The following is a 24,595-nucleotide window of genomic DNA, read 5'->3' as shown; positions in this document are numbered from 1 at the left end:
AGTTCACAGGGTCATTCCACATGACATTAGAGCTCTAGTGTGTGTATTGCCTCAGGCCTTTTCACAATGGGATCAAGAAAGGAGGGCCGGGAGGAGGTTGGCACCTTGATGAAAGGTTACCTACAAAACCAAGAGCTAATCTTATACTATATATGTGTACACATTCATATATTATATAAGGACTTGGAAAATGGCTACAATTTCCTGCTAAACAGCTTTGTAGGCAAACTGTTCTTGGATTTTAAGTGCTAAATAAGAAAGAGAGTGTTAGTCAAGATGAGAAGCAGATCAATTCTCAGAGCAGGTCTTTTGAACTCAGTTTTCCCTGGCTATTTGTTTTATTGTGTAATTTTCTGACAGGGATAAGGCATCTTATAGATGAAGAAAACCAATAACTCAGACCTTGCCACTTCGCTATTTGCCACCCTACGCCTCTAGAACCTTATAGGCAACTAAAATTTTCACCTACGTTGTCATACCACATACAGTTATGGTAAACATGGACTACGATGGTGTTGAACCTAGAGAAGAACTGCCTATCGCATTTATTTACACTGTTCTTATACCAGTATCAGATCTGTTGAACAGCCAACTGCAGGCTATGCCCAAGCAGATAACCTGACAAAGTAAACAACTAATACAAGTTTTTTAGATTCCTAGTGTTACTTGGTCAAAAATATGCTATACTGTGAAATAAGCATTATAAATACCATATGGCCAAAGTAACTGCTCATATTTCTTTACACATATATGAACTTGAGTGACATTCTATTCTTAATCCATAGTGTTTAATAAGATGACTCTTCTTGAAAATCTCTCCATGAGGTTTTGGAATTATGAAGGATTTCCACTATTCTTCCACTAGGGCATTTGTTATGTTTTGCAGTGAAGTTGCGGAGGAAGGATTGGGTTGCAATCTCTGATCTAATTCATCTTTATGGTGCATCAGGTTTAGGTCAGCACTTTGTGAAGGCCAGTTAGCTTCCTCCATAATAAACTCGCTCATCCGTCTCTTTTTGGAACATGCTCTGAGATCTGGTGTGGGGTCGTATACTGGAGTAAAAAAGAATCATCCCCCAAACTGTTCCCACAACGTTGGAACATAATTTAAAACAACAACAAAAAACATCTAAAGCAGAAATAATGTTTTCAAATTCAAAAAAGATTTGAAAAAGCGTTTTGGGTGCAGCAAAAGTATTCCTAGAAGTTACCCCCCCTGGCCCTCCCAAAAAAAGTTACTAAAGTAAATGTAACTACTTACTTCCACTTCTGTAAATAGACATAGAGCTGTTTTTTTGGTTTGTTATTTTGTCATTCCTTTTCTCATGACATTTCACAATATAAAAAGTCCTTTTGTCATAGTAATAATAAATGGTTATTGAAGATAATATAATAAGCCATACACTATATTTAGAGGAGACAAATTTTGTTTACTGTATCGAATTAAAGCAATTAAAACACATGACATGTTTTTAAATTAAATCTTTGTACAAACACTGTAATGGTTTCATAGACGGAGATGTTGAATTATTTTCCCACTGATTTCACCTAAGTTTCGTAATGATTCGGCATAACGAAAGGTTTCCGAACAAATTCTGGTCAGGATCAGATTTTTTTTTTAAAAAAATCTTATTTTTACAATATGAAACGTTCAGTAAATCTAGTAAAACAACAACAAACAAACAAACATATATAAACAGTCATAAAATACTATATTTACATTTGCTGTAATTGCTTACCAATATTAATTTGTATAAATAGGGAAATAACTCTTTTTTTTTTTTCTTAACTGTGAAAACCACGCTAAATCACTCACAAACAGGGATATCAGAGTAGCTCTGCTGTTACAATCATAACAACCTAATGAAAAATGGCTTCCCTGGATCGAAAATCTAATGACCTAATATCTATTATCCACCATATTTCAGCGGCCGCGCTCTCGAAATCAAAATCCCACGTCGAGTGCTCACGATCAACCTTACACGAGGTTTATCTCTTTAGCATCACCCCCAAGTTGTAACTTATGCTCCGGCGAGGCATAATTGCGATTCGCTCGTTTGGATGAATTAATTTTCGACGACGTTGTTTATAACGTAGCACAGTTAGCATGGGCTAGCCACTTTAGTGGAACAGCCGTTAGAAGACGCAACGCAGTTTAGCGAAGGGAAAGAAGAGATGCTAGTGACCCAATACAAGGGTACCCATGCAAAGTTGAACTGCAAATTCAGTTAGATGAAAGTCTGCGTTCGGCAAAAAAAAAAAAAAAACAAACAAAAAAAAAACTTGAAGGAAACCATTTTTCCCTGGCTTTGTCTACAAAGTTCAGCGCAGCACTTTCCGGATACAGACAATTTATGCAAACTTGCTGCAACGAACGACCTCTTCGAGTGAGATTCCAGTACATAACTGGAGCTTGCTAATGTTAGCCCTCAAGCTACGTTCACCGTCGCTACGTGGAGACGGGAAACAATTTTCTGGACTAGCCGAAGACTTGCGTTTGGATACAAAAGTTCCCCGACTGGTCAATACAGAGGTCCGGCCGTTGGTTAGCCGGGTAACGACGGTGTTATCCGTGTAGTTAAACAGCTAGCAAAGCCTGCCTGCTGACTGCCTTGCCTTCCGCCGACTTGCACTTCCCCCACTCTCACAACTGCCGGGGCTAGCCGCAGCGTTAGTCCGGGTACATAAAATGAAGCGAGCATCAGCATTTTCGGAAGCTTTGTGGCTCTTTAGATCTTGCTGATGCATGAGAAGAGGACGTTATTTTTCTAAGGTAGGTAGGGACAAGTGTGGCATGGTTTATTTCCTTGCAGCATAGTGATCTAAACACACTAACCCTGACCTTAGACCGGTGTTAGCGCTGCTATCTGTAGCATTTAGCTGCCAGATGAATCTATCTAATTGCTGGAAAGCTAGCTGTGGTACCCTGTGTGTTCTCTTTCGGTTGTTCTGTACTGCTTGTATTCACATGGGGATCCACGTAAAATCCAGTTGTCATATTTCAAAACTGCACGTCCCTGAGCGTAGTGTAGTTTCGGTTCTTGGGATTTCTTCGGGAAAGTTTGTAGCTGCGCCACAATAGGTAATTGTTAGCTTTGTAGAATTTTCGTCACTGATATGGATGCGTCTAATTGTTGGTTGGAACCAACCCTTTGAAGTCGGTGTTTACATTGAGAAAGTGCTTGGCTCTGCCATTATTCAGCTATAAACTCTTTATTGTAGTTCAGCAGCACACCCCAATTTCTGATTATTACCATTTTATGTCCAGATTTAATGCTGTTCGCAGTTAGTTTGCAACACTAACTATAATGTGAAGACTTGCGGACATCGTGTTTATTACTTTTGCTTCGATCAATCCTGCTTTTCCTTTACAGCAAAGCGTATGGTATATCTTCGGAAACGTGTCGTCTCAAAGCGTGTTAGTGCTGGGCGATCGGATTGTGAAATGTGCGCCTTGTTTTTGGAGTGTTTTTCCGAGTGTTTCTCGCTCCGGATTGAGAACAGCGATGCAATGTTAAGACTGCTAAAGAGATTGTGTCCATTAGCTCAGTTACATTCCCACTCATTTTGATGCAGTTTGTAGAATAATCTCGGGATGGTTTTTACTGTGCACGTCTGTGGCATCTTATTGTGGGAGTTTTGGTTGTAGTTGTAAAAAAAAAAAAATTAGCCTGCTTTTAGGATCGTTCAGGTTTTGCACGGGGAGCATATCTTTCTTTGAATCCGAGTAATTTTTATTTAAGGCCCCAAATACAATATTTTGACCCCACACATCACTTCCCCTCAGTTCGTATTTCCTCCATAAAAATGAGGATATGTTTGTAATATATGCATGGTCATTCAAATAGATGTGACAGAGATCTTTGCTTAACCCCAACTGTTACCCCTGATGCTTATTCGTATTAATTATAATTTCTAATTTAAAAATGATCCTTTTTGTTAACATCGTTTGCTTTCAAGCTGTCTAAAAGTGGTGCTTTTGAGTGAATTCGCTAAAAAGAAAAAAAAGAAACCAAAAACAAAACTATGTCATCTACTTCCATTTACTTTTATACAATGAAAAGGAAACATTACGAAACGCATGCACTCAAGGCTTCTGACTCAATAATTGTTTTGTAATACACGAAGAGCCACTTGGAAAATTAATTACTTATGTATTTATATGCACACGAGTCGTCGCACTTATTGTTCTCTTATTTCTCATCTATTATGTGGATAAAACCGATTTGCCTTCATTGTTTGTTTTATGAGCGCTTGAGCGCTTCAATCCCATGGCGGAACTATTATTTCTCAGTGGCCGTGTTCTGCACGAAAAGGGCTCCGCTGCAACAGGAAGCTCTTTATAAGGAAGTTGTATTTTCTTTGTGTATCCCGTTTTGTGGCTGTTTAATTAAACAAAACGCAGCTTAGTTGCGAGCTCGAGTGCTTTTTGTCCACGGAGACTTCATCGACGTGGATTATGCATCGCTTGGTAAATAAGTTGGATCGTTAAAAGCCATTTCTGAATGGTCGCTCGTACGTAACCTTCGCGGTATTTTCGTGAGTTGGCGTTAAATCTCGGTTGCATTAATAGTAAAGCCACCAAATTAACGCATGGGAATCAAGGGAAAGTCTACGTGTGGCTATCTTATTAAATTAGCTGTGTCGCTGATTTAGTATTTTACGTTGAATTGTTTAATGCAGTGTTGTGCATCCGATGCTTGTTTTTATTCTAAATATTTGAGCTGTTCAATTTTCAGATTGCAATCAGACCCTTGCATTTTTACAGATGTGTGAGTTTGTAACGCTTTGCTGTCAGTGTTTTTTCCAAGTTGTTGGGTATTTCAAGTCAGCAGGCTTATTCTCGATGATTTTGCCCATTTCCGAAGTAAAGGAAATCATTCCAATAATTTTGATATGTGCTAATAGTTTTGTCATACCTGCCCTGTTTTTGATCCGCAATTTGGTTTTGTTTTGTAGATCTCTGATAAGGAGGTCAAAATTTGTACGTGGAATGGACGAGCAGAAATCGAACTGCGAAGAGAATGACTCTGAACCAACAGGTAAAGTTATCATGGTATTCCATTTCATACCTGCTCCAATTAAGCTTTTTCTAATTGATACTGATTTCTAACTTTCTTTCTGTTGAGTATTTTTTATAATCCTAAGGATTATAGCAAATAATGGGAAAAAATGCTTGTTATGTTCTCAGATGCACTGAATTTTAATCCAGCGGAAAATTGTTCTGTTTGTTGATGTGTTTATGATCCAAAATTAGTTGGGAGTTCTTGAATGTGATGCATTTAATAATTACAAGAAGAGGAAAAAATGCCTTCTTTTGTTATACTTGTTGATGCATCTTTACTTTGGATATTGTTTTCTTTATGTGGAAATGGATCTCTAATTTAATTTGAACTAAGCAGTAATAAATATTTTGATGTCTTTATATATCTGTTTTATTTATACTTTTTGTATTTGCTAGCAGATGATAGCGCCTCTGGACACCAGCCAGTCTCCCTCCAGGAGTCGTCCAAAGTCTCTCCTGCTGCAGACGAGTCTGGTGTTGATGCAACCTCCTCCAGCACACCTGTGTAAGTTCCCTGTTTGCCTCAGAATTGCCTGTTTCTTTAATACAAGATGATGTTCATGATTTGTATCGTCTTATTAAAGTTCTAAATATATATATATATATATTTTTTTTTTAATCATTATTATGTGGACAGAGAATGCATTCGCGCCTGTGCCCTTTGTAATTGTGTGGAGCGGAGTTTGCTTGGGCAGCGGGAACTGCGACACTTCAGGTCGTCGTTGGAGCGACCAACTCAAAAGCCATCAGCTATCCCACTGCCACTACCTGGAAATGATGACCTGTCTTCCATTGGTTTTTCTGACTCTTCTTGTCTGACAGCACTCTTTGATGACTCAGGTTAAGCTCAAAATATGTTTCTATGCTGTTTCGACATTGCAAGGCAGTCATGTTCTTCTTTTGTTGACATTTGTGAGGTATTTTCTGTTTATTGTTGTGATGAGCAGGTGGTTGTTGGGTCCACCACTGGTGTGCGGTGTGGTCAGATGGGGTGAAGCAGACGAAAGACGAGGAGCTGGAGGACGTGGATAAAGCTGTTATCTCAGGGACTCAACGGGTGAGTCTGCTCTCCATCAACTTTACTTAGAGTGTAAAAGAAATATTAAATGAGCACTTTTGTCAGGAAACTGAGTGCTTTCTTCTCTTGGTTTATTTCAGCTTTGTGAATATTGCAAAAGACTGGGTGCAACCATACAATGCCATGTAGAGGGCTGCTCGCGATTTTACCACTTCCCGTGCTCTGCGGCCAGTGGATCCTTCCAGTCCATGAAGCAGTTGGTCCTCCTCTGTCCAGAGCATATAGACAAGGCTGAGGAGTTGGGTAAGAGACGTCCTCTGCGACTCACTTATAACTTTGAGTGTGCTTGTAGTATAGGAGGTATGTCATCAACTGTCTGACAGCTACTTTTTTTTGCTCCTGTGTTTTGATTAGTAACTGTATTATTATTTTTAAGTACGTACAAGGTAGAAATCCAGTGAAATGTGAGCACAGTTAGCACTTACCAGGTTCAGAATTTACTTTTTTTTTTAACAAATCTTAAAGGATTTGACTGTAATTTTCCATTAAAAAAATGCTGAATTCTCGGACACTGTTGGAAATCTTGTTCCATTGTTCCAAATTGTTGCACTTAATAAATCAATTAACTGAAATTCATTCTGATCACTAAAAATTAGTGGTATTAGAGGTATTTATCAGAGATAATTAGTTGGTTCTTTGATGCAGCACTTTAAATGGGGGGGAAAGAAGCATTTTTTTGTGAGTTTGAGTTGACATTTGAACGGTTACAATGTAAAATAAAGGATCATAAATTACTGTAGAATCTTGGGTTTTGAAACACTGTTGCTGACCTGACTTGTTTTATGTACAAGAATGACCTTGGTATAATTTAAATGTTCTTTCAGGTGGTAGTGGTTTTGTCAGGCAAGTTTTTAATGTGTTCCTGATACTGTTTAACCTTTATGTAACTCCTAATTTTTTGCTTCACTTGTCTGTTGTACACAAAAGACACTTTTATTTATTTTTTTATTTTTTCTTCCTGTAGATGGGATTAGATGGGATTTATTAGTCCTTTAGATATTCTTTGAATGATAATTTTATCAGTTAGTTTCTTTACTTGTATGCATCCATGAAAGCATTGTGAAATGTTTATTTTTTTTTGTGGTGGTATGAAATTGTATTCAACCTCGGGTGTATCAGAAATTGAAAAAAAAACAAACAAACAGATGATGCAATTTTCCCTTTGCAATCTGCTTACAGCTGGTGAGGAGGCCTGGTGTGCAGTGTGCGATTCAGTTGGGGAGCTCACAGAGCTACTTTTCTGCACGGGTTGTGGTCTCCATTATCATGCATCCTGTCTGGAAATTGGTGCCACGCCCATCCAGCGGGCAGGATGGCAGTGCCCAGAGTGTAAAGTGTGCCAGACTTGCAGGTAAGTTCAACATGTGGACAAACTACATCCGCACTTAAGATTTGGGCTGAATATCTTTGTTTGAAATGACATTTTTATTGATTTAAAATAATACCAAGTTATTTAATTTCACTTTTAGACAACCAGGAGAAGACTCCAAAATGTTGGTGTGTGATGCTTGTGATAAGGGATATCACACGTTCTGTCTCCAACCAGCCATGGATTCTCTTCCCTCTGACCCTTGGAAATGCAGAGTTAGTCACTTTTTGTTTTTCGTCTCTATTAGAAGTAATACTGTCTATTACTATCTATGACATTTTTGCTATTTATAAGATTTTGATGTGTTAATCATCTGGCAGTGAATAAAAACCAAAACAAAACCTAGAAAACCTTTACTAACATCCTCTGAAGTGGTGTTAAGGATTAACCATACACACAAAAACAATCTAATGTTGTAAAAGTCAGAAAATTGTACAACATGTTTACAAGAATAATTATCTACTTTTAGATAGATTAAACTGTAGATTATGTGGAGAGGACTTGTTGCACATTATAGTAAAACCATATTAATGTGTTAACTGTTAGAATTTAGCTGTTGGAATGAAATATGCTCTCCATTTTGAGGAATTGGTCCTTATTATCACCATGTCCTGTTTTTCCACAGAGGTGCCGTGTGTGTATGGAGTGCGGTGTCCGTGGGTTGACGCTGCCAGGTTCGGCCCAGTGGTTTGAAAACTACAACATGTGTGAAGAGTGCCAGCAACACCGCAGCTCAGTGTGTTGCGTTTGCAGCAAAGCTGCCAACCCATCTGTTGGGCTTCAGTGTTGCGGCGTATGCCACAGGTCAGCTTAACACACAGTGGAGATTTAAATTATGTTTATTAGAGATGCACCACTCTGGCCTTTCTTGACCGACACACATTTGCAGTTTCCTTTCAGTTCTCGCCTGTTCATTCAGATTTATCCAGGAATATAATGCACACAAAAAGTTTGCTGAATGTTTTTCTGATTTATCAGATTTTGTGTTTTTGAACCTAAAAATCAATTAAGAAATTACTAGATTATGCTCATGTCTCTCACCTTTTATCTGTTGTTGTTGAACTCCAAAAATGTAATCAAAATACACACTGTAGTTTAACTGTTATAGATTGGAAAATTATGGAAACTTATATTTTTGATGCATATGAAAAAACGTAATTTTTCAATATTTGACCTGCTGATCTATTCCAGCTTGTACTCAATCAATTGGTGCATCTTGGTTCAAGCTGATGTTCTTGTAACACATCTTTTCTGGGGGGGTTTTTTATTTAATTTTTTGCTTTCTTCAGATGGATGCACATTGAGTGTTCTTCACTGGGAGAGCTTTCAGAAGCCAAGGACATCTGTCTTCTTTGCAAGGAGGATCAGCAGCAACCTGCTGGTCAGACCTGCATGGATGACATTCAGTCTGGAGAGGAGATGACAATCCAAGCTGACCTGGTCACTGAAATTGCAGCAGATTTATCAGAAGGAACTCCTGGACAGAAGGGTGCAACCGGGATGGACGTCGTGAAAGATGAACCTCACAAAGACGCTCCCATGGATTTGGGTATGTTAGAATTTCAAAGAACCTGAAAAAGTCAAAGCTTAGGAGAAAAAAAAAAGTTCTGGCTTTTTAATGAGCTCATTTTTATTTGGTTTAGGTTTGGAGTCTACAGTAGTTCACTCAGCAGATGTTAAGGGGAAGGAAGTGAAGCAAGAACCGCAGGCGGCAGCAGAAGGATCCACCTGTCAAGAGTCATCTGCTTCATCTCTGTCTACAGGTGAACAAAAATAATTATTTAAATTATTTTGAAATAATTAGAACTTTGTCTGCTTTTTGTGCATCTCAATAAATTAGAATAACTGAGAAACATTTATTTCAAGTATTAATTTTAAAACAGCCGTCCCTAATAATGTTGTCGTGCTGCTAAAAATACTGTGCAATGACAATAAAGGTAATCTAGAAATGAAACTCCTACATAAACATATAAATGAATTAAACACAAAGTGTTTAATGAATTTATTTTCATTGGTGGTAGATGAACAGACATAAACACTTGACGTGTAGCACTGTCTAATAAACCTAAATGGTTTTTAAATTTTTTTGTATCTAATATGCGAACGTTAATTCACTTTTTAAAATGTTTTTTTAGATATGTGCGTATATTTCTAATGCTAATAATGACTTATTTTTAAATCCAGCTTGTGCTACAACGGAACAAGGAGCCACTTGTCTTACTGCTGATGAACGGAGATCAGAAGAAATGCTCTGTGAGAAGACTCGAAGCTCGCCCTCCCGGGTCTTCTCAGCAGAAACTCAGTGTGACATTAACCCTACACCAGAGCCCACCGCATCATCACACCAAGCAACTGGAAGCATGGAGGAGGAAAAGCAAGAGTCCACCCTCTCTGGGACAGAAGCTTCGGAGGAGTCGTTACAGAGCGGCTGTGCCGTGGAACCGTTCAGAAAGGACGCGCAGAGACCAGCGGCCTTTTCTGTTTCTGTGGACAAACCCGAGCTGCTGTCCATGGACGATAGACCCGAGAGGAGTCGATGTCAAGACCTCCAGTCGCCTTCCACAACCTCGCCATCAGCAGACGCACAAGACGCGCTTTCTGCCATGGACGTGGACGCGAGGTTGCTTCCTCAGTCCGAGGAGGAAGACGAAGACGAGGACGACGAGCAAATGAAAGGACATCATTTGGACATAAAGCAGGAGCTGCAGGCAGCGAAGCCCGAGCTGCTACTGGACGAGATGTCCAGCAGCAGCGGCTTCCTGGGCTCGCCCGGAGAACCGGACAATCAGCTGGCCATGGAGCTCGGTCTGGTTCCCGCCGGCCGTTCCCACGGCGATAACCTCACAGAGACCGACGACTCGCTTCCCTTTGATGCCCTCAGGAGCGACAGAGAGAAGGCGAAACGAAGAGGGTCGCCGGGCCGTTCACGGGTCAAACAGGTGAGGTCACCATGGCGTTGATTTTAATATCTGAAGGGTTAAAGTGTTTTTTATGACAAAGTGCCTTTTAGGTTGTTCATTTCTCCTTTTATTTGAACTTGTAGGGGCGAAGCAGCAGCTTCCCTGGAAAGCGGAGACCTCGGGGTGGCGGCGCAGGAAGAGGGCGTGGCGGGAGGTCACGCCTCAAAGCCATGGCGTCCTGCATTGATGCCTTTTTGGTGAGCTTTCCAATCATCTGGACTCAAAGTCCAAAACCTCTTTGGGCATCTATGAAATGTACAAAAATGTCAACACTCAATTTTGAAGAAACCTGATCGATGCATCTCTTATGATCCGTCATAAAACTGAATTACAGCCAAAGTATTTTCATACACAAAGTGAAATGGAATTAAATGATGTTTTTTAGTTTTTCATGGCCTTTGGAAGATGTAAAGGAAGCACAGATATTGTACACACATATCAGAAAAAAAAAAAAACTCTTACTGGGGAATTCTCAAGAGCCAAAAATTAACTGAAGTAAGGACAAAATTTTAATCCTCCAGATATATTTTGGGAATATTTGCAATCTGAAAGCCCAACAGAAACACTGGGACAACATTATATGTCAATATAGCTGGTAGCAAAGTGTAAATTAGCAACAACAGGTTTCAAGGGAAAGCCAATCAGAGAACAGATGAAGTGCTCTGAATGGCTTCAGCTAACTTTCTGTATAAAAGTATATTTAATGCTTGGATTTGAATGATGTCACAGTCGGTTTAAAGTGAGACACATCCATGTCCTTGTAATAATATATCACTATGATTAGTAAAAGCAATCATGGATCATTCATTTTTGTTCACAAATGTTTGTGTGTAGATGCTCAGAATTGAAAAGTTGTGGATGTGGAAATTGTGGGACTCTACAATTAACGCTATTTTTTTTCTCTTTTACATTTGTTATTCCTCCTGAGTAACAAATTAATGAATACAAATTTGTACATAATAGGATTTTTCCTATAATTAAACACATCTGGTATCCTTCCTTTCAGCTAAGCATGACATCAGACACTGGACTAAGCAAGGAGGAAGACGACGAGGAAGACGACACCATGCAGAACACGGTGGTTCTGTTCTCAAACACAGACAAATTTGTCCTGCTCCAGGTACAGCACTTTTCGTTCGCTGTGGTTTGTCACAAAAAAAAAAAATTAAAATTCCCAAGCGGCGCATATCTCTATCTGACTCCATGCTCTTGTCTGTTTCAGGACATGTGTGTGGTGTGTGGCAGTTTCGGAAAGGGCTCAGAGGGCCAGTTGCTAGCTTGTGCTCAGTGTGCCCAGTGTTACCACCCTTACTGTGTGAACAGCAAAGTAGGAACTGCTTCAGTTACGTCTATAATACTCAATTTGCCAAAGCGTAGATTTAAGCGCGTTATCTTCTTCAGATCACCAAGACGAAGCTCCGTAAGGGCTGGCGTTGTTTGGAGTGCATCGTGTGCGAAAAGTGTGGGAAGGCGTCGGACCCGTCCCGCCTGCTGCTCTGTGACGACTGCGATGTCAGCTATCATACCTACTGCCTGGACCCTCCTCTGCACACTGTGCCGAAGGGGGGCTGGAAGTGCAAATGGTAAAGAAGAACGACTCTTAGTGTGCAGTAGTCTTTACAATTCTGTTCCTTTTGAACTAGGTCAAATGGAAATGAGTACATGCACATTTGCATATTATGTAAAACACTGAAATAGCATCTCAGTTCCGCATTAGCAATTTAAAGTCTCCTTGCTCTGTCTTTTTCTTTTGTAGCATTGAATAAATCCAAAAATTTTCCATTGTAGCATTCGTTTTAATAATAATAATACAGTTTTACCAGATCAGTGTAAGAATGACCCGACTCCTTCCGTGCAGGTGTGTGTGCTGTGTCCAGTGCGGCTCCAGCTCACCAGGCTTCCACTGCGAGTGGCAGAACAACTACACACACTGCGGGCCGTGCGCCAGCCTCGTCACCTGTCCGGTCTGTAGGGAGAACTTCATGGAAGAGGAGCTGCTGCTGCAGTGTCAGTACTGCGACCGGTGCGTGCCGCGTTCCCTACATCCGCACATGCCAAGAGAATCTTAAGAATTCATGGGGATGCGGCTAATGACGACAAGCGGGAGATAGATTATTCATGGCGTTTTCTCGTCATAAATTATTCCATAACATCTTTTGATTTTGTTGGCATTTACGAAAGGTGTGTGTGTGTGTGTGTCGGCGTGTTTTCCTGTGTGCCTGTGCAGATGGGTCCATGCTGTTTGCGAGAGCCTGTACACAGAGGATGAGGTGGAGCAAGCCTCCGATGAAGGGTTCGCGTGCACATCCTGCACGCCGTATGTTCCAAAACCCGTGGGTGAGTCTCAGAATGACGAAGCCGACGAACCGAAAGCAAATATCACGGCGTCAAGATTTTCTTCAATGCACTGATGTCATGATTTACTTTTGCTTTCTAATTCTTCTTCCTGTTTTCTCTGTAGTAGAGTCAGCTATTATGGCTTCAATAAAGATCAAAGAGCCAGGTTAGTAGATTTTATTGAATTATCTACAGGTGCATCTCAGTTGATTAGAATAATGAGAAGTTCATTTATTTTTGTAATTTAGTTCAAAAAGTTTCATTTGCATATAGTTTAAATTCATCGCAAACGGAGTTAAATATATAAACAGTTTTTTTTTTCTGGTCATTTTTAGGTTGTGGCTTTAAAGATGATGAAACAAGCAATAATAGTTTCCGTTTTTTATTGAGAAATGTAGGGTCACAGCCTTGAGCAATCATTGGCTGTATTCAAAAATATTAACGGGAAGTTGAGTGGAGGCAAAACATGTGGTATATAAGGGTACACAAGAAGAATAACTGCAACCTGATGGCTTGTCAAGCAATGCTCTTTCAAGAGTTGCAAACTTGAGCTGCTGCTGAGTCAGTGCCTCTTTGCTGTAGAGCTTCTGATTTCCTTTTCCAGTAGGACTTGGCATCTTATCACAGTGCAAAAAATTACTAGTATTTGCTTGACTAATCAGAAGACAGGCAGATTACCTCCCTGCCATGCTGCATTGGTGCAGTAATTCATGCAAAAGCAGCCCTAACCAAATGTTGAGGACATGTAATGTGCAATTATATTTATGTACTTTTCAGCAGGATGATATTTCTCTATTAAAAATCTCTTATGATTGGTTTTATTTAATACACAAACTTTCTGGGAAATGTAATTTTATGTTATCATTACTTACAAATAATATATATTTTAAAAAAACAAACAAAAAAAACCTGAAATGCACCTGCAATGGCACGTTGTAGTTTCCTGTTTTTTTTTTTTTTTGGGTGGGGGGGGTTTCGTCTCTTTTTTGTCCAGAGTCGCTTAGATTTGAAAAATTTTTCCACAGAACCCCAGTTCTACCGTCTGGAGGGCGTGTGGCTGACCGAGTCGGGCATGTCCCTGCTGCGCAGCATCTCCATGTCTCCCCTGCATAAGAGACGGCAGCGTCGCTCTCGTCTCGGCACTCTGTGCTGTGACGGCGGCCCTGATGGAATGGATATGAGGGAGGTCGAAGGAGACGGTGACGACGGAAAAGGTCGGCCCGGTTTCACCACATCTGACGGCTGATAAACATTCGTCTGTGTTGGGTTTGTTCTTTAAGCGTTACTTTGAATTATTAGGTTGTGGAGAGTCGATGGATTGTGAGTCCAAGATGGAGGCACCAGGGAGTCCTGACAGAGAAGGTGGCGAGAGGGACGCTGGCCCGGAAGGCATGGGGGACTGTGACGGTCTCAAAGGTGGAGCCGACGAGACGGAGGACAGTAAGAAGAGGAAACGAAAGCCCTACAGACCAGGTAAGCCTCCTGGGATGTTAGACATTTTAACTCCTACATAATTTTTTTTCTCAGCAGTTACAAGATCTGGAATACGTATAAACACACCTGTAACTTTTTCACATTTTGTTATTGTTGTTCCATTTCGGCCCTGGTGGAAGGTTTAGTGTGTAGTTCTGCTCCACTCCAGTCTTGCACTTGATTGAAAGGGAATAAATTCTTCTGGATGACAGTTTTTTCAAAATAAATTTAATTTCTTATTCGTGTGTTTTAGGGATTGGGGGCTTCATGGTGCGACAAAGGAAGTGTCACACACGCTTAAAGAAGGAGTTCTTTGCCCAGCTGGCTGGAGAGACCACGTTAGATGGACAGCCAATTGAGCGAACCATTGAAGAAGGTTGGAGTCAACAGATTGCCAGATTTTATTGTTTAGTAGATTTTTCGTTAAGGACATCTTAATGCTGTGTGCTGTTAACAGTCAAAAATGTTTGGACAATGTATAAAGGTGGTAATAAGTGCTTTAAATTCAAAGTAGTTCCTGTGTGGAAAGGAAATAAACTCACTAGAACCTGGATTTACTGATATTTAGCCTCTCTTTGATTTACATTAATCAATATTAAATCAAATTGATTTAATATGACAATTAAATCAAATTGTCATATGATTTAAGAAAGTAAATATGAAAACAAAACTTTGATTAAGGCTTAATCAAAGATCTTAATTTACTTGAATTACTTGAGCAGCAGGCACTGAAATGATGGAATGTGTACAACTCTACCTTGCATTGGAAATAATGTGTGCATGAACTACTTTATTACCATATATCTGCTTTAATATTGGTATTGGCTGATGTTAGTAATTTTTTTTTAAAGTATCGTAGTATGGAGAGTTGAACTGAGTTCAATCTTTTCTCCAAGTTATCAAAAGGCTAGCAAAATACATATAATGTTGGTAACTATAGGTTATCAGGCATAATAGCAAAATGTATACTGGATATTGGTATCGGCCCAAAGTTATATCCTATCATCCTTGTTGTGAACTGACTCTTAGCCTTTTATATGTATATTGTTGAAGTGAATGCTATGTGTGTGATTGTGTGTAGGTCCTCACCCGGACACAGACAACATCATGGATCCCAAACCAGCAGAAGGTGAAGAACAGGCCAAGAAGCGCCGGGGCAGAAAAAAGAGCAAATTGGAGGACATGTTTCCAGCTTACCTCCAGGTTTGTACACTCTCTGTCACTCCTGTGCTTAAAAAGGTTGTGACATCTAAATTATTCAATGATTTTTAACATTCATATACAAAATCTGCTCCTGCGTTTCAGGAGGCCTTCTTTGGTAAGACACTAATAGACTTGAGTAAGAAAGCTGTGATGGTAGCTCCAGGCCAGAGGCCGGGTGCATGCCTTGTGCAGCCTGTGTTACTAAAGCCAGCCGGAGTCCAAACTGCTGCCCCAGAAGGTAGGAACGCCTAAATGAAGCAGTGACACTGTCCTGAATGTTCCACACTGAGCTTGGCAAATGTTCATAGACTCATCTTTGTGCTTCTCTCTCTCTCGTGCTGAAGCCAAAGATCGGGCAGTGGATGGGAGTTTTCCTGTAAAGCGAGAGGGGGGTGAAGTACCCCAGCCTCAGGGAGACGGCACAGGTAAGACTTTCTGGGGATGTCGAGGGAAACATATTCATTACAATTATAGTAAAGCTGTTCAAGATTAGCTCAAAAATCTTCCATAATTTTAGGAATTCCCATTCCTTCCTCAGCAGTGAAGGAGCAGTCAGCTCATCTCCATGACACTGAGCCAGAAAAAAGTGAAGGTAATTACCTGATTCTAATTAATTAACATATTTTCTGGGACTTTTATTTACTCTGCCTGTTTTTTGGGGGAAAGTTTCCACCTGGTGGAAACTCCTAACGCCACAGCGCCCAGGTTTCACTCAGCGGCTCACAGTGAAAGTGGGAGTCTGATAGGTATTTTTCCTTTCGAACCTATATAAAATAAAGAACCACAGACAACGTATTATGAATTTTATAGCCAAGCTTTTGCAAAAGGAGAAAACACAGAGAACTGCTCCTCTGACCAGTTCACCATGTGTTCTGAAACTCTGCAGTAGAGCTTGTCTTTTTATTAACACAAAACAAAAGCAAAGGGGGCTGGTGCTGATAAGATTAGGAGCCCCCGAAACGAACACAATCAAACACAGTTTTACGACTAAGGAATTTCTACCTAGGGGACAGTCAGGAAAAACAACAAAGGTCGTAAAACTTCTGATACAATCAACTAGCAACCCAGTTCCTAGGTGTGATAACTAATCAAAGGTCTGAGAAACACATTAACTGTTTCACATGAAGATAAACAGACAGTAGTGACTTCCAGGTCAGTTCATACACACATAAGGAAGAGAATCACTTTAAAAGAAAATCACAATGTTCTTTAGACTGAATGTAATCTGAAGGAATAATAAAATGATAATACCAAAAAATCTCTAACAGAGTCTATCCGCCACTGCGATTCTCAGCGTTAAACCTGTTATGAATGATTTGTTCAAAGTGACCTCACTTGATAACTTGTATAGCGTTATTAGAAACCCAATGGAGAGGTGTAATTTTAAAGAAATTGTGCTGATGCCAATTTTTATATTTTTTCACTTTGCCGACCAGAGAGGAGAGTCGGCCCCAGTCACTGTTGTTATCGATACATTTTGTTCAATTCAGTGTTTGCAGTCTGAAACATTATGGTTTAAAGTCAGAGGAAGTTTGTAACACTCAGAAATATTTGATAAATAAATAAGCAATACCACACAGCAGCAGTAGAAGAGCATACTTTTTGAGACAAGAGGAGTGGATGTAGTTTTTCATATGTATCTTGGAAATTAAATCATTTTAATCGTAACATGGTGCTTTGAACGAAGGATCCCCCCCCCCTGTTTTGAAACATCTTTAACCACATTTATACAGCTACCAGAAAGCTTTAGATCGTTTTAAACTGATATACATATACCACTAAAGATTTGAGCAATTTAAGAAGTTTAGGAGAATCTCTTCATGAAACTCCATCCAAAGTTTATTTGTAAATGAATAACCACTATGGAAACCTGCTATTGAGAGGTATCTATCTGTGTATTTGCATGAAACATAAAACGAATGCTCTAGTACTGCAAACTTTCCAAATACTCAGTTTTTCATTCCCTTTTGCTTGTGACAGGTCTTCCACAGGGAGTGGAGAGTCAGGACTCTGAGCAGTTCTTCAGGAAGGTTCTGGGTGTGTCAGAAGGCACTTCTTTAGGGGGGATGAAGCCCATCTTGGAGGGCACTAAGGGAGAGTTAAATCGCAGTGCTGTCCCACAAAGAGCCCTCCCCTCAGGTGTGTAAAATAGACTGTCCTCTAGTTTTAATTCATTTATCTATGTTTACTGGTTCTGGTTCAGGCATGAAACAAATCAGAGAAATCCATCTATCTGAATCTTTATCAACACAACAAAGTTCTCAAAAGTTAACTTAAGTTGGGAAAATTCAGTCCAGATTTCACAAACCTTAGTTTTATTGATTCTTAACATGTTGATGTTTTAACATGCATAAATACACAATCTTAACTTCTTCATCAGAAGCTAAACTCAGTGTATGATTTCATGTTTTAGAAAACCAAAGAAGAAAATCCAGTGAAAAATGTGTAGCGAACTGTGTCTGTTGCGCTGACGTAATTTGCAGACTAACATCATTAAATACTTCACTTCATTTCTCTTTTTAAACTGATAACTGAGTTATCAACAAAGATTTTAATATTGTGGGTTTTATCAATATTAAAGTAGTTTCTGTCACATGTCTTATAATATAATAACTGAAGTACAGATGAGTCATGTGTGTATATTTAATCTTTGTTTCCCTTATAGGGCCGCTGCCCTCTGCTGGAATGATGGATGCTTTTCCTGGCCTCTCCCAGTCTCCCTTCTTTGAAATGCGGTAGGACCAGTACCGAACTGCTTAGCGCTTATTAATTTATTGAAATACTTATTATATATAAACAGCTGTTAAAAATGACCGATTTACATTTTGAAGCTATCAGGTATCTCTGCTATTTATACTCAGTTTTGCTCTTAGAGTTACAAAAGTCGATGTTGTTTTGTGACTTGCAGGGAGAGAGGACTGTTCAGTCCTGATGGGGGTGAGGAGAGCCCCTGGGCCACCCCCTCAACCCCAGTGACGCCCTCCTCTCCGCCCACTCCCACGGAGGCAGAAGGTGATGGACTGTCCTACAACCAGCGAAGCCTCCAGCGCTGGGAAAAAGACGAGGAGCTCGGAGAGCTCTCCACCATTTCTCCGGTTCTTTATGCCAATACCAATTTCCCTTCGCTGAAACAGGACTACCCAGGTTAGTGAGCCGGGAAATACTTCACAGCCTAGTTTGAGATCACTGTCAAAATTAGACTTTCGGAAGTTTTATGGAGCAACTGCTAAATGTTTCCCTTTTTTTTTTTCCCCAGACTGGGCAAGTCGCTGTAAGCAGATTATGAAGATCTGGAGGAAGGTGTCTGCTGCTGACAAGGTTCCATACTTGGTAGGTTTATTCTGGGGTAGAAATATCACAGGTAGCACTTAAATGGGCTTCAGTAGAAATCAGAAGATGGGCGGTGGGGAGGGGCTTATTGCAATGCTCACCCAACACTAAATAGACATAATTCGTTACAGCTCTTGTTAGTGTGAAATGGTTTATATCCCATTTACGTAGACTGAAACTTAAAAGTTTAGAAAAACATGTTATAATGACAGTTTTTGGTATGTTTTTAACCAGCAGCGCTGCGTGACATTTTGGCGATGACTATATCTGTTGCGATTTGTGTTTATTTTCTGCTTTCTTCTCCATCTCATCTGTGCTTCCATCACTGTGTGACCTTTAGCCGTATGGGCCGCATTATGTGTGATCTTTGTGAGCATCTTCTGCTCTGAGACACTGTCCACCTGGCTAAATATTACATTAGCATGTAAAATGCAACTTTATGACACTTGAAATATACCAACCAACAAATAATGCACTCCAAACAGTCCTTTACATTATGAACGTCATATAATGACCAACCTCAAATGGGAGCCTTATTGAATTAAATGTTTTTACCAACATGGACGTTAGAAAAATTAACTCCTGAATAAAACTTATAGAATTAAACATGCTGTTCAAAGTGAAAAGAACAATGTTTATCTTTTTGTCTTGTAGAAAACTCACTGAAAAACCCAGTCCTCATTATTATTGTTTTTAAACACATCGGTGGTACCTAGAAACCTTAGTGGTTACACAGGTCGTTCTTGTTAAAGAAAAGAGAACTTTTACAGTATATTTTTCATAATACACAGCATTTGAACCAGTTTATTTTATTTTGTAGTCAGTCACTTGATGCTTGTGAACTCATATTGGAAAGGGAAACCATATATTGACTTAAATAACCCCATTCCTAAATTGCGAATATTTTAATCTCTTGACAATTTTGTTTAGTTTTACTAAGTAAAAAAAAAAAAAAAATTAATTAACCGGAATATTTTCCCATTGTAGCAAAAGGCCAAAGACAACCGAGCAGCACAGAGGATTAACAAGGCACAAAAGGCAAGTTACATTTTCATCATTCACCTGTATCATGCGTAAATCCCTACCTTCTTTAACTTTGTGTTGTTGAAATTACAGCAGGCAGAGAGTCAGGTGTGCCGCCCTGTCAAGACGGAGGCGGTGCGTCCTAAAGGGGAGCGGCCAACTCTACACCTCCACATCCCGCCCCCCTCAGGCTCCACGTCCATCTCTTCCCACCCAAGCTCTGCAGACAGCCCCTATTCCTTTCCTCCTGATTCGGGGTCATCTTCTGTATTTTTCTCAGATGGAGCTCTTAAGACCCCGTTGTCAGCTGAAAGCCGGACTGACCCCCTGGCTAAACTTCCTCCCCAGTCGCCCCTTTCTCACTCGCATCCGAGCACACCCTTCTCCCATACTGGGGCCAGCCCTCTGCAGGCCTCTTCCTCAGGTTACCCCGCTTCAGGCCCACAGGGTCCTCCTCAGGGACGGCCAGACAGCCTCAGCCTTTTTGACATGCAACCAGGAACTCCTGGAACCCCTAGACGGGCCCAGCACGTTGATCCATACTTCAAATCGCAGCTGCAGCAACAACAACAACAACAGCAGGGTCTCCTCCTACATTCGCAGCAGGGCTCACAGGAGGCCTTAGGTCCTTCTGGAAGTCCCCATTCACGAGGCCCCAGCCTTGGGGAGTCACCGGTCTTCTCACCACTTCACAACACTCAGCATGTAGACCCTTTCAGAGGCCAGCCAGGGATGGGACGGTCAGACTTTGGTTCATCTTCATCGCCGTCTGCCGTGGCTTCCTCGCCTGTCAGTACAGGACAGCACAGAGCTGAGTTTAGTGCACCTTCTCCTCGATCTTCTGTTGCAGGAAGACTGGAGCTTTCCACTGGGTCTCCATCGGGAATGCTGGAGGCTGGGGATGGTCTATTCAAGGCCCCCATGACGCCTCGAATGCACCAGGGAGACGGTGGACCGCCTCATCCAGGAGCTTCCCCGAACCATCCTTCAGAGGGCTACCGCCAGTCTCCCTCCCATAGTTTCTCTGACCCTCACTCTCACCCGCAGGTTACCCCCAGACCGCAGTCGGGTGACAACTGTGGTCTGGGAGCCCAGAGACACCCAGCTACCCAGCAGGATCAGGGTCATAGAGTCCCCTCCAGTCCACAGTCCCAGGGTAGTGTCCCGTCTCCCCACACTCCTGGTGGCCTGTCCTCCGACCCATATGCTGTCCAGTCTCCGGCTACTCCTCGTTTCCAGTCCCCAGACCCTTGTTCCAGGCCACCTTCTAGACCACAGTCCAGAGACCCCTACGCTGCTCTCCACAAACCTCCTCGCACTCCCTCTCATTCCTCAGAGGGAACTGGAAACTACAAAACATCGCCTCATCCCAACCAGCCCCCTCCTGGCCATCCCAACAGTAGTTCCACTGTGGACACACTCTCTGGAAAACCCGCCTTTAATCGCAGCCCCAGCACGGGGTCTTACCTAAGCACCCAGCAGCAGAGCCCAGTTGTCCCAGGTCAGCCTCAGCAGACCCAGCCTCAGCTGACCCAAGGAGCAGACACCCTTGGTTCCAGGGCAATGCCTGGTTCTGAATCCCAGGAACTATCTTCTGTTCACCCTCCAGAGCTGCCTCATCAGCCGGCTGTGCAAGGCGCACAAGAAATGCCGGACATCTCAGCTGTGCAAGAACCTTCGCTAGTTGGACTGAGCCCATCTGAACTGGAGAAGTACAAGCAGGTATCAGAACTCTCAGAATCTGTTGTTTAAAAGTCAGTCGGTGCACGTCTTCTCTTTTGTAAACCACTGCTTGCGTTTTGTTTCAACAGCGGCAAAAGCTGAGGGACTTTATAATCAGGCAGCAAAGGCAGAAGATTACAATCAAACAGGAGAAAGAGGCTGCAGCTGCTGCAGCTGCTGGAAACGCTTCCCCAGGCTGGTCTGGAGGGGAGATGGGAGCTTTTCAACAGGATAAGACCCTCAGAGCTCCTCCACCTTACCCACAGGTAAACCTTCTGCAGTAATTACACAAGAAAGACACATTGTGATGATATTGTATTGTTGCAGTATCATTAATGGCTACAATGACACAGTCACTATGGTGTGAAGAATTGAAAGCATGTAGCACATAGACAGCAGGGGCAGATCTGTCAGCTATTGTGTGGATAATATCAGATGGTTATCTTCTTAATTGTTGGGAGAGAAATGGGAACTGATTGTTGTTGGGTTTTTTTTACTTTGACGTGGCAAAAATTGTTATAAAACAATTAAGTTAACCTAACCATTCACAGAAAGATTTGATAGTATAAAACAAACAAGAATAAATAGACTGTACATTTAACTAGCTTTGCTTCGTTTAGGACCGTGTTGCTGCTGTTCCCTCTGAGGCTCAAGTTTCTGTTCCTGGGAAGATGCCCGTGGTCGGAGGAGGCATGGATGATAAGCTCATTCGCCCACCGCCTACAGGAACAGCTGCCATTATGGATACAAGTGGACTCAGGCAAGCTCTGTTATAAAGTAGAATCTTCAGTAATGTTGCTGTTATATAATACCATTAATGACAATTTGAAAGCTGACCTTTAAAGCTTTGATTCTCTACCTCAAAAGTGGGCTAAAGAGAGCTACGTTGGGCTTGCGTTTTGAATGCTAAAATAAAACTTGATAAGGAAAAGATCAAGCAGTTAGAATAAACGTTCATTTTATACAGAGAGCTTCATGTTATATTTATATTGTAAGAAATACTACTTTTAAATAGTTTTTTGTGATGTCAAAAAGGGGAAAGTGGAAGAAATTTTTAGCTGTTCTGTTTTCTTGGGTGGGGCCATAAAACAATAACGATATCTATCACAATCAATATCAAACGGCTGGATGGCTGACCTTGCGCCCTGAGCACCGGGCTTAGCAAGTTTTCTGGGGGAAACACTGACCTAAAAAGTTAGTTAACTATTGTAGGTTTATCTCATGGTTTTCCAACTAACCTATATATTTGTCTCTTACAGGCTTCCAGGGTCCATCAGACCTCCTGGTATGTTTAGCCGTCCACCATTCCCTCCTCAATGGCAACCCCAGGGTCCAGGTCAAAGAAGATTACCCCAGCCTGGCCTTGAAGCGATGGGCATTAGACAGAACCTAAACCCTGGCGTTAACATGCAGGGCATGGAGAACCCACACACCATGATGCCAGGACACGGAGGCGAAAACCTGCAGACACTGGGTCAAGGCCCCCCACCCCAATTCATTGAACTAAGACACAACTCACAAAGGCTCCCCCTACGGCCTCAGTTTATGCCTAGAGCACCCCAGCAAAGACCACGTCTCTTTGTCCAGCAACAGGATTTGGCTGCGTCTTACTTCCAGCAGCATCCCATAGCTCAAGCTGGAGGGATGCAAGCAGATGGAAGTGGCGTCTCGCAGCTGGGGGTACCACAGGGTGCTATGTCCGTCCCAGGTTTGCTACCTTCACAGACCACCGGAACAGTATCCCAACAGCCCCACTTGCAGACTCAGGCAGCCGTTTCCAAATCTGGCATGCAAAGTACCGAGCAACAGAGAGTTGGACATCAAGGATTGGTGACGGACCCTCCGCCTGCGAGTGTAGGGCCCTGCGAGGAATTGCCAGAGCCGGACCTTGAGGGTCTAGGTGACGGATCGGGGGATGGCGGCGTGGAAGATGAAAACGATCTGACTCTCGACTTGGATCCTGACAAAGGAGACGATGACTTAGGCAACTTGGACAACTTGGAAACCAACGACCCGCATCTGGATGATTTGTTAAATGGTGACGAGTTCGACATCCTGGCTTACACCGACCCCGAACTGGATCAGGGAGATCCCAAAGATGTCTTTTCAGACCAGCTGCGGCTGGTAGAAGCAGAGAGCGAAACACCTTCATCGGTTGCTGGATCTACTCGCTGTAAGGTTGAAGACAGAGCTAAAGATGAGCCGGGGCAGAAGTGTTTAACGCTTTCCCAGAAGGATTCTGCTACCACAGTCCCACCTGTTGCAGAAAGTGCTGATCATTCTAAAGTCAAAGTAGAGAACAAATGTCTCACCCCTCAGCTGCAAGCGGGACAATCTGTAGTCAAAAATGAAATGAGAGAGGCTGTATCGATACTTCTCGGAGGGACCGCATCAACAGCCAAGACAGAGCAAAAGGAAACCCAGCAAGCCTGTCTCAGTTCTGTAAGACTCGGTAGACTTCAGTACTCCATGTCCGGACAAGGGGATCCATTTTCCCCTGGTGCCCCACATGGAGACATGGGGGACGATCCTCTGGGGCTGCCAGATGTCGGGGGCCAGCACTCTCCTGCAGTAGACCTGGCAAAAGTAGAGAGCTCTTTAGATGGTGAATTGCCTCTTCTCATCCAAGACCTCCTGGAGCACGAAAAGAAAGAACAGCAGAAGCAGCAACAGTTGAGTTCCCTTCAACAGAGCGGCATCCCCGCTCATTTTCCTGGCCTCTCAAGTCAACATCCAAACCCGCAGGGAACCGAGCAACTGATTCTGCAGCATCAGCCTCGTCCACCGGCACAGGGAATGATGGAACAAACGGCAATGGTGCCGCGTACTCCACACATGATACAGCAACAGCAGAGGATGATGGGGCCGGGAGTGGTGCCTCACCCTCAAATGGCAATGGCTCACCAGCAAGCCATGATGAGGACAGGGCAGCCAGGAATCCACGCAGGCCTCGGCCATCAGCCTCAACCGGTGGTTAAGCAATCACCGCTGGCCAACAACTTCTTCCCAGATAAAGGTGAGCACAATGACTGGGC

General features: G+C 42.0%; 1 protein-coding gene across 6 annotated transcripts in view; it reads left to right on the top strand.

Annotated features, from left to right (window-relative positions):
- Positions 1 to 1,459: 1,459 nt before the first annotated feature.
- The window catches only part of kmt2d (lysine methyltransferase 2D), a 38,695-nt gene continuing 15,559 nt past the window's right edge, over positions 1,460 to 24,595 (top strand). For 2 of the 6 annotated variants that reach the window (XM_023337241.1, XM_014469647.2), the window contains exons 1-35: positions 1,460 to 2,773; positions 4,960 to 5,042; positions 5,462 to 5,570; positions 5,703 to 5,905; positions 6,013 to 6,122; positions 6,224 to 6,386; positions 7,323 to 7,494; positions 7,613 to 7,727; positions 8,138 to 8,316; positions 8,802 to 9,061; positions 9,156 to 9,275; positions 9,697 to 10,451; positions 10,556 to 10,669; positions 11,479 to 11,592; positions 11,695 to 11,799; positions 11,874 to 12,055; positions 12,331 to 12,495; positions 12,700 to 12,809; positions 12,934 to 12,975; positions 13,835 to 14,023; positions 14,109 to 14,282; positions 14,536 to 14,658; positions 15,364 to 15,485; positions 15,588 to 15,723; positions 15,830 to 15,910; positions 16,003 to 16,077; positions 17,466 to 17,624; positions 18,151 to 18,220; positions 18,394 to 18,629; positions 18,742 to 18,815; positions 19,803 to 19,853; positions 19,932 to 21,560; positions 21,650 to 21,826; positions 22,181 to 22,320; positions 22,820 to 24,576. In XM_023337241.1, the coding sequence (XP_023193009.1) occupies positions 4,994 to 5,042; positions 5,462 to 5,570; positions 5,703 to 5,905; positions 6,013 to 6,122; positions 6,224 to 6,386; positions 7,323 to 7,494; positions 7,613 to 7,727; positions 8,138 to 8,316; positions 8,802 to 9,061; positions 9,156 to 9,275; positions 9,697 to 10,451; positions 10,556 to 10,669; positions 11,479 to 11,592; positions 11,695 to 11,799; positions 11,874 to 12,055; positions 12,331 to 12,495; positions 12,700 to 12,809; positions 12,934 to 12,975; positions 13,835 to 14,023; positions 14,109 to 14,282; positions 14,536 to 14,658; positions 15,364 to 15,485; positions 15,588 to 15,723; positions 15,830 to 15,910; positions 16,003 to 16,077; positions 17,466 to 17,624; positions 18,151 to 18,220; positions 18,394 to 18,629; positions 18,742 to 18,815; positions 19,803 to 19,853; positions 19,932 to 21,560; positions 21,650 to 21,826; positions 22,181 to 22,320; positions 22,820 to 24,576 (8,260 nt within the window). In that variant the 5' untranslated portion in view covers positions 1,460 to 2,773; positions 4,960 to 4,993. Of the gene's footprint in view, positions 2,774 to 4,377; positions 4,472 to 4,959; positions 5,043 to 5,461; positions 5,571 to 5,702; positions 5,906 to 6,012; positions 6,123 to 6,223; positions 6,387 to 7,322; positions 7,495 to 7,612; positions 7,728 to 8,137; positions 8,317 to 8,801; positions 9,062 to 9,155; positions 9,276 to 9,696; positions 10,452 to 10,555; positions 10,670 to 11,478; positions 11,593 to 11,694; positions 11,800 to 11,873; positions 12,056 to 12,330; positions 12,496 to 12,699; positions 12,810 to 12,933; positions 12,976 to 13,834; positions 14,024 to 14,108; positions 14,283 to 14,535; positions 14,659 to 15,363; positions 15,486 to 15,587; positions 15,724 to 15,829; positions 15,911 to 16,002; positions 16,078 to 17,465; positions 17,625 to 18,150; positions 18,221 to 18,393; positions 18,630 to 18,741; positions 18,816 to 19,802; positions 19,854 to 19,931; positions 21,561 to 21,649; positions 21,827 to 22,180; positions 22,321 to 22,819; positions 24,577 to 24,595 lie in introns of those variants that run through there. The other 4 variants (XM_023337251.1, XM_023337246.1, XM_023337234.1 and 1 more) reach the window with 4 other exon arrangements.

The sequence above is a fragment of the Xiphophorus maculatus genome, chromosome 1, assembly GCF_002775205.1.
Source record: "Xiphophorus maculatus strain JP 163 A chromosome 1, X_maculatus-5.0-male, whole genome shotgun sequence".
Taxonomy (NCBI): domain Eukaryota; kingdom Metazoa; phylum Chordata; class Actinopteri; order Cyprinodontiformes; family Poeciliidae; genus Xiphophorus; species Xiphophorus maculatus.
The sequence above is the reverse complement of the archived record's forward strand: the minus strand, read 5'-3'. Positions and strand labels throughout refer to the sequence as shown.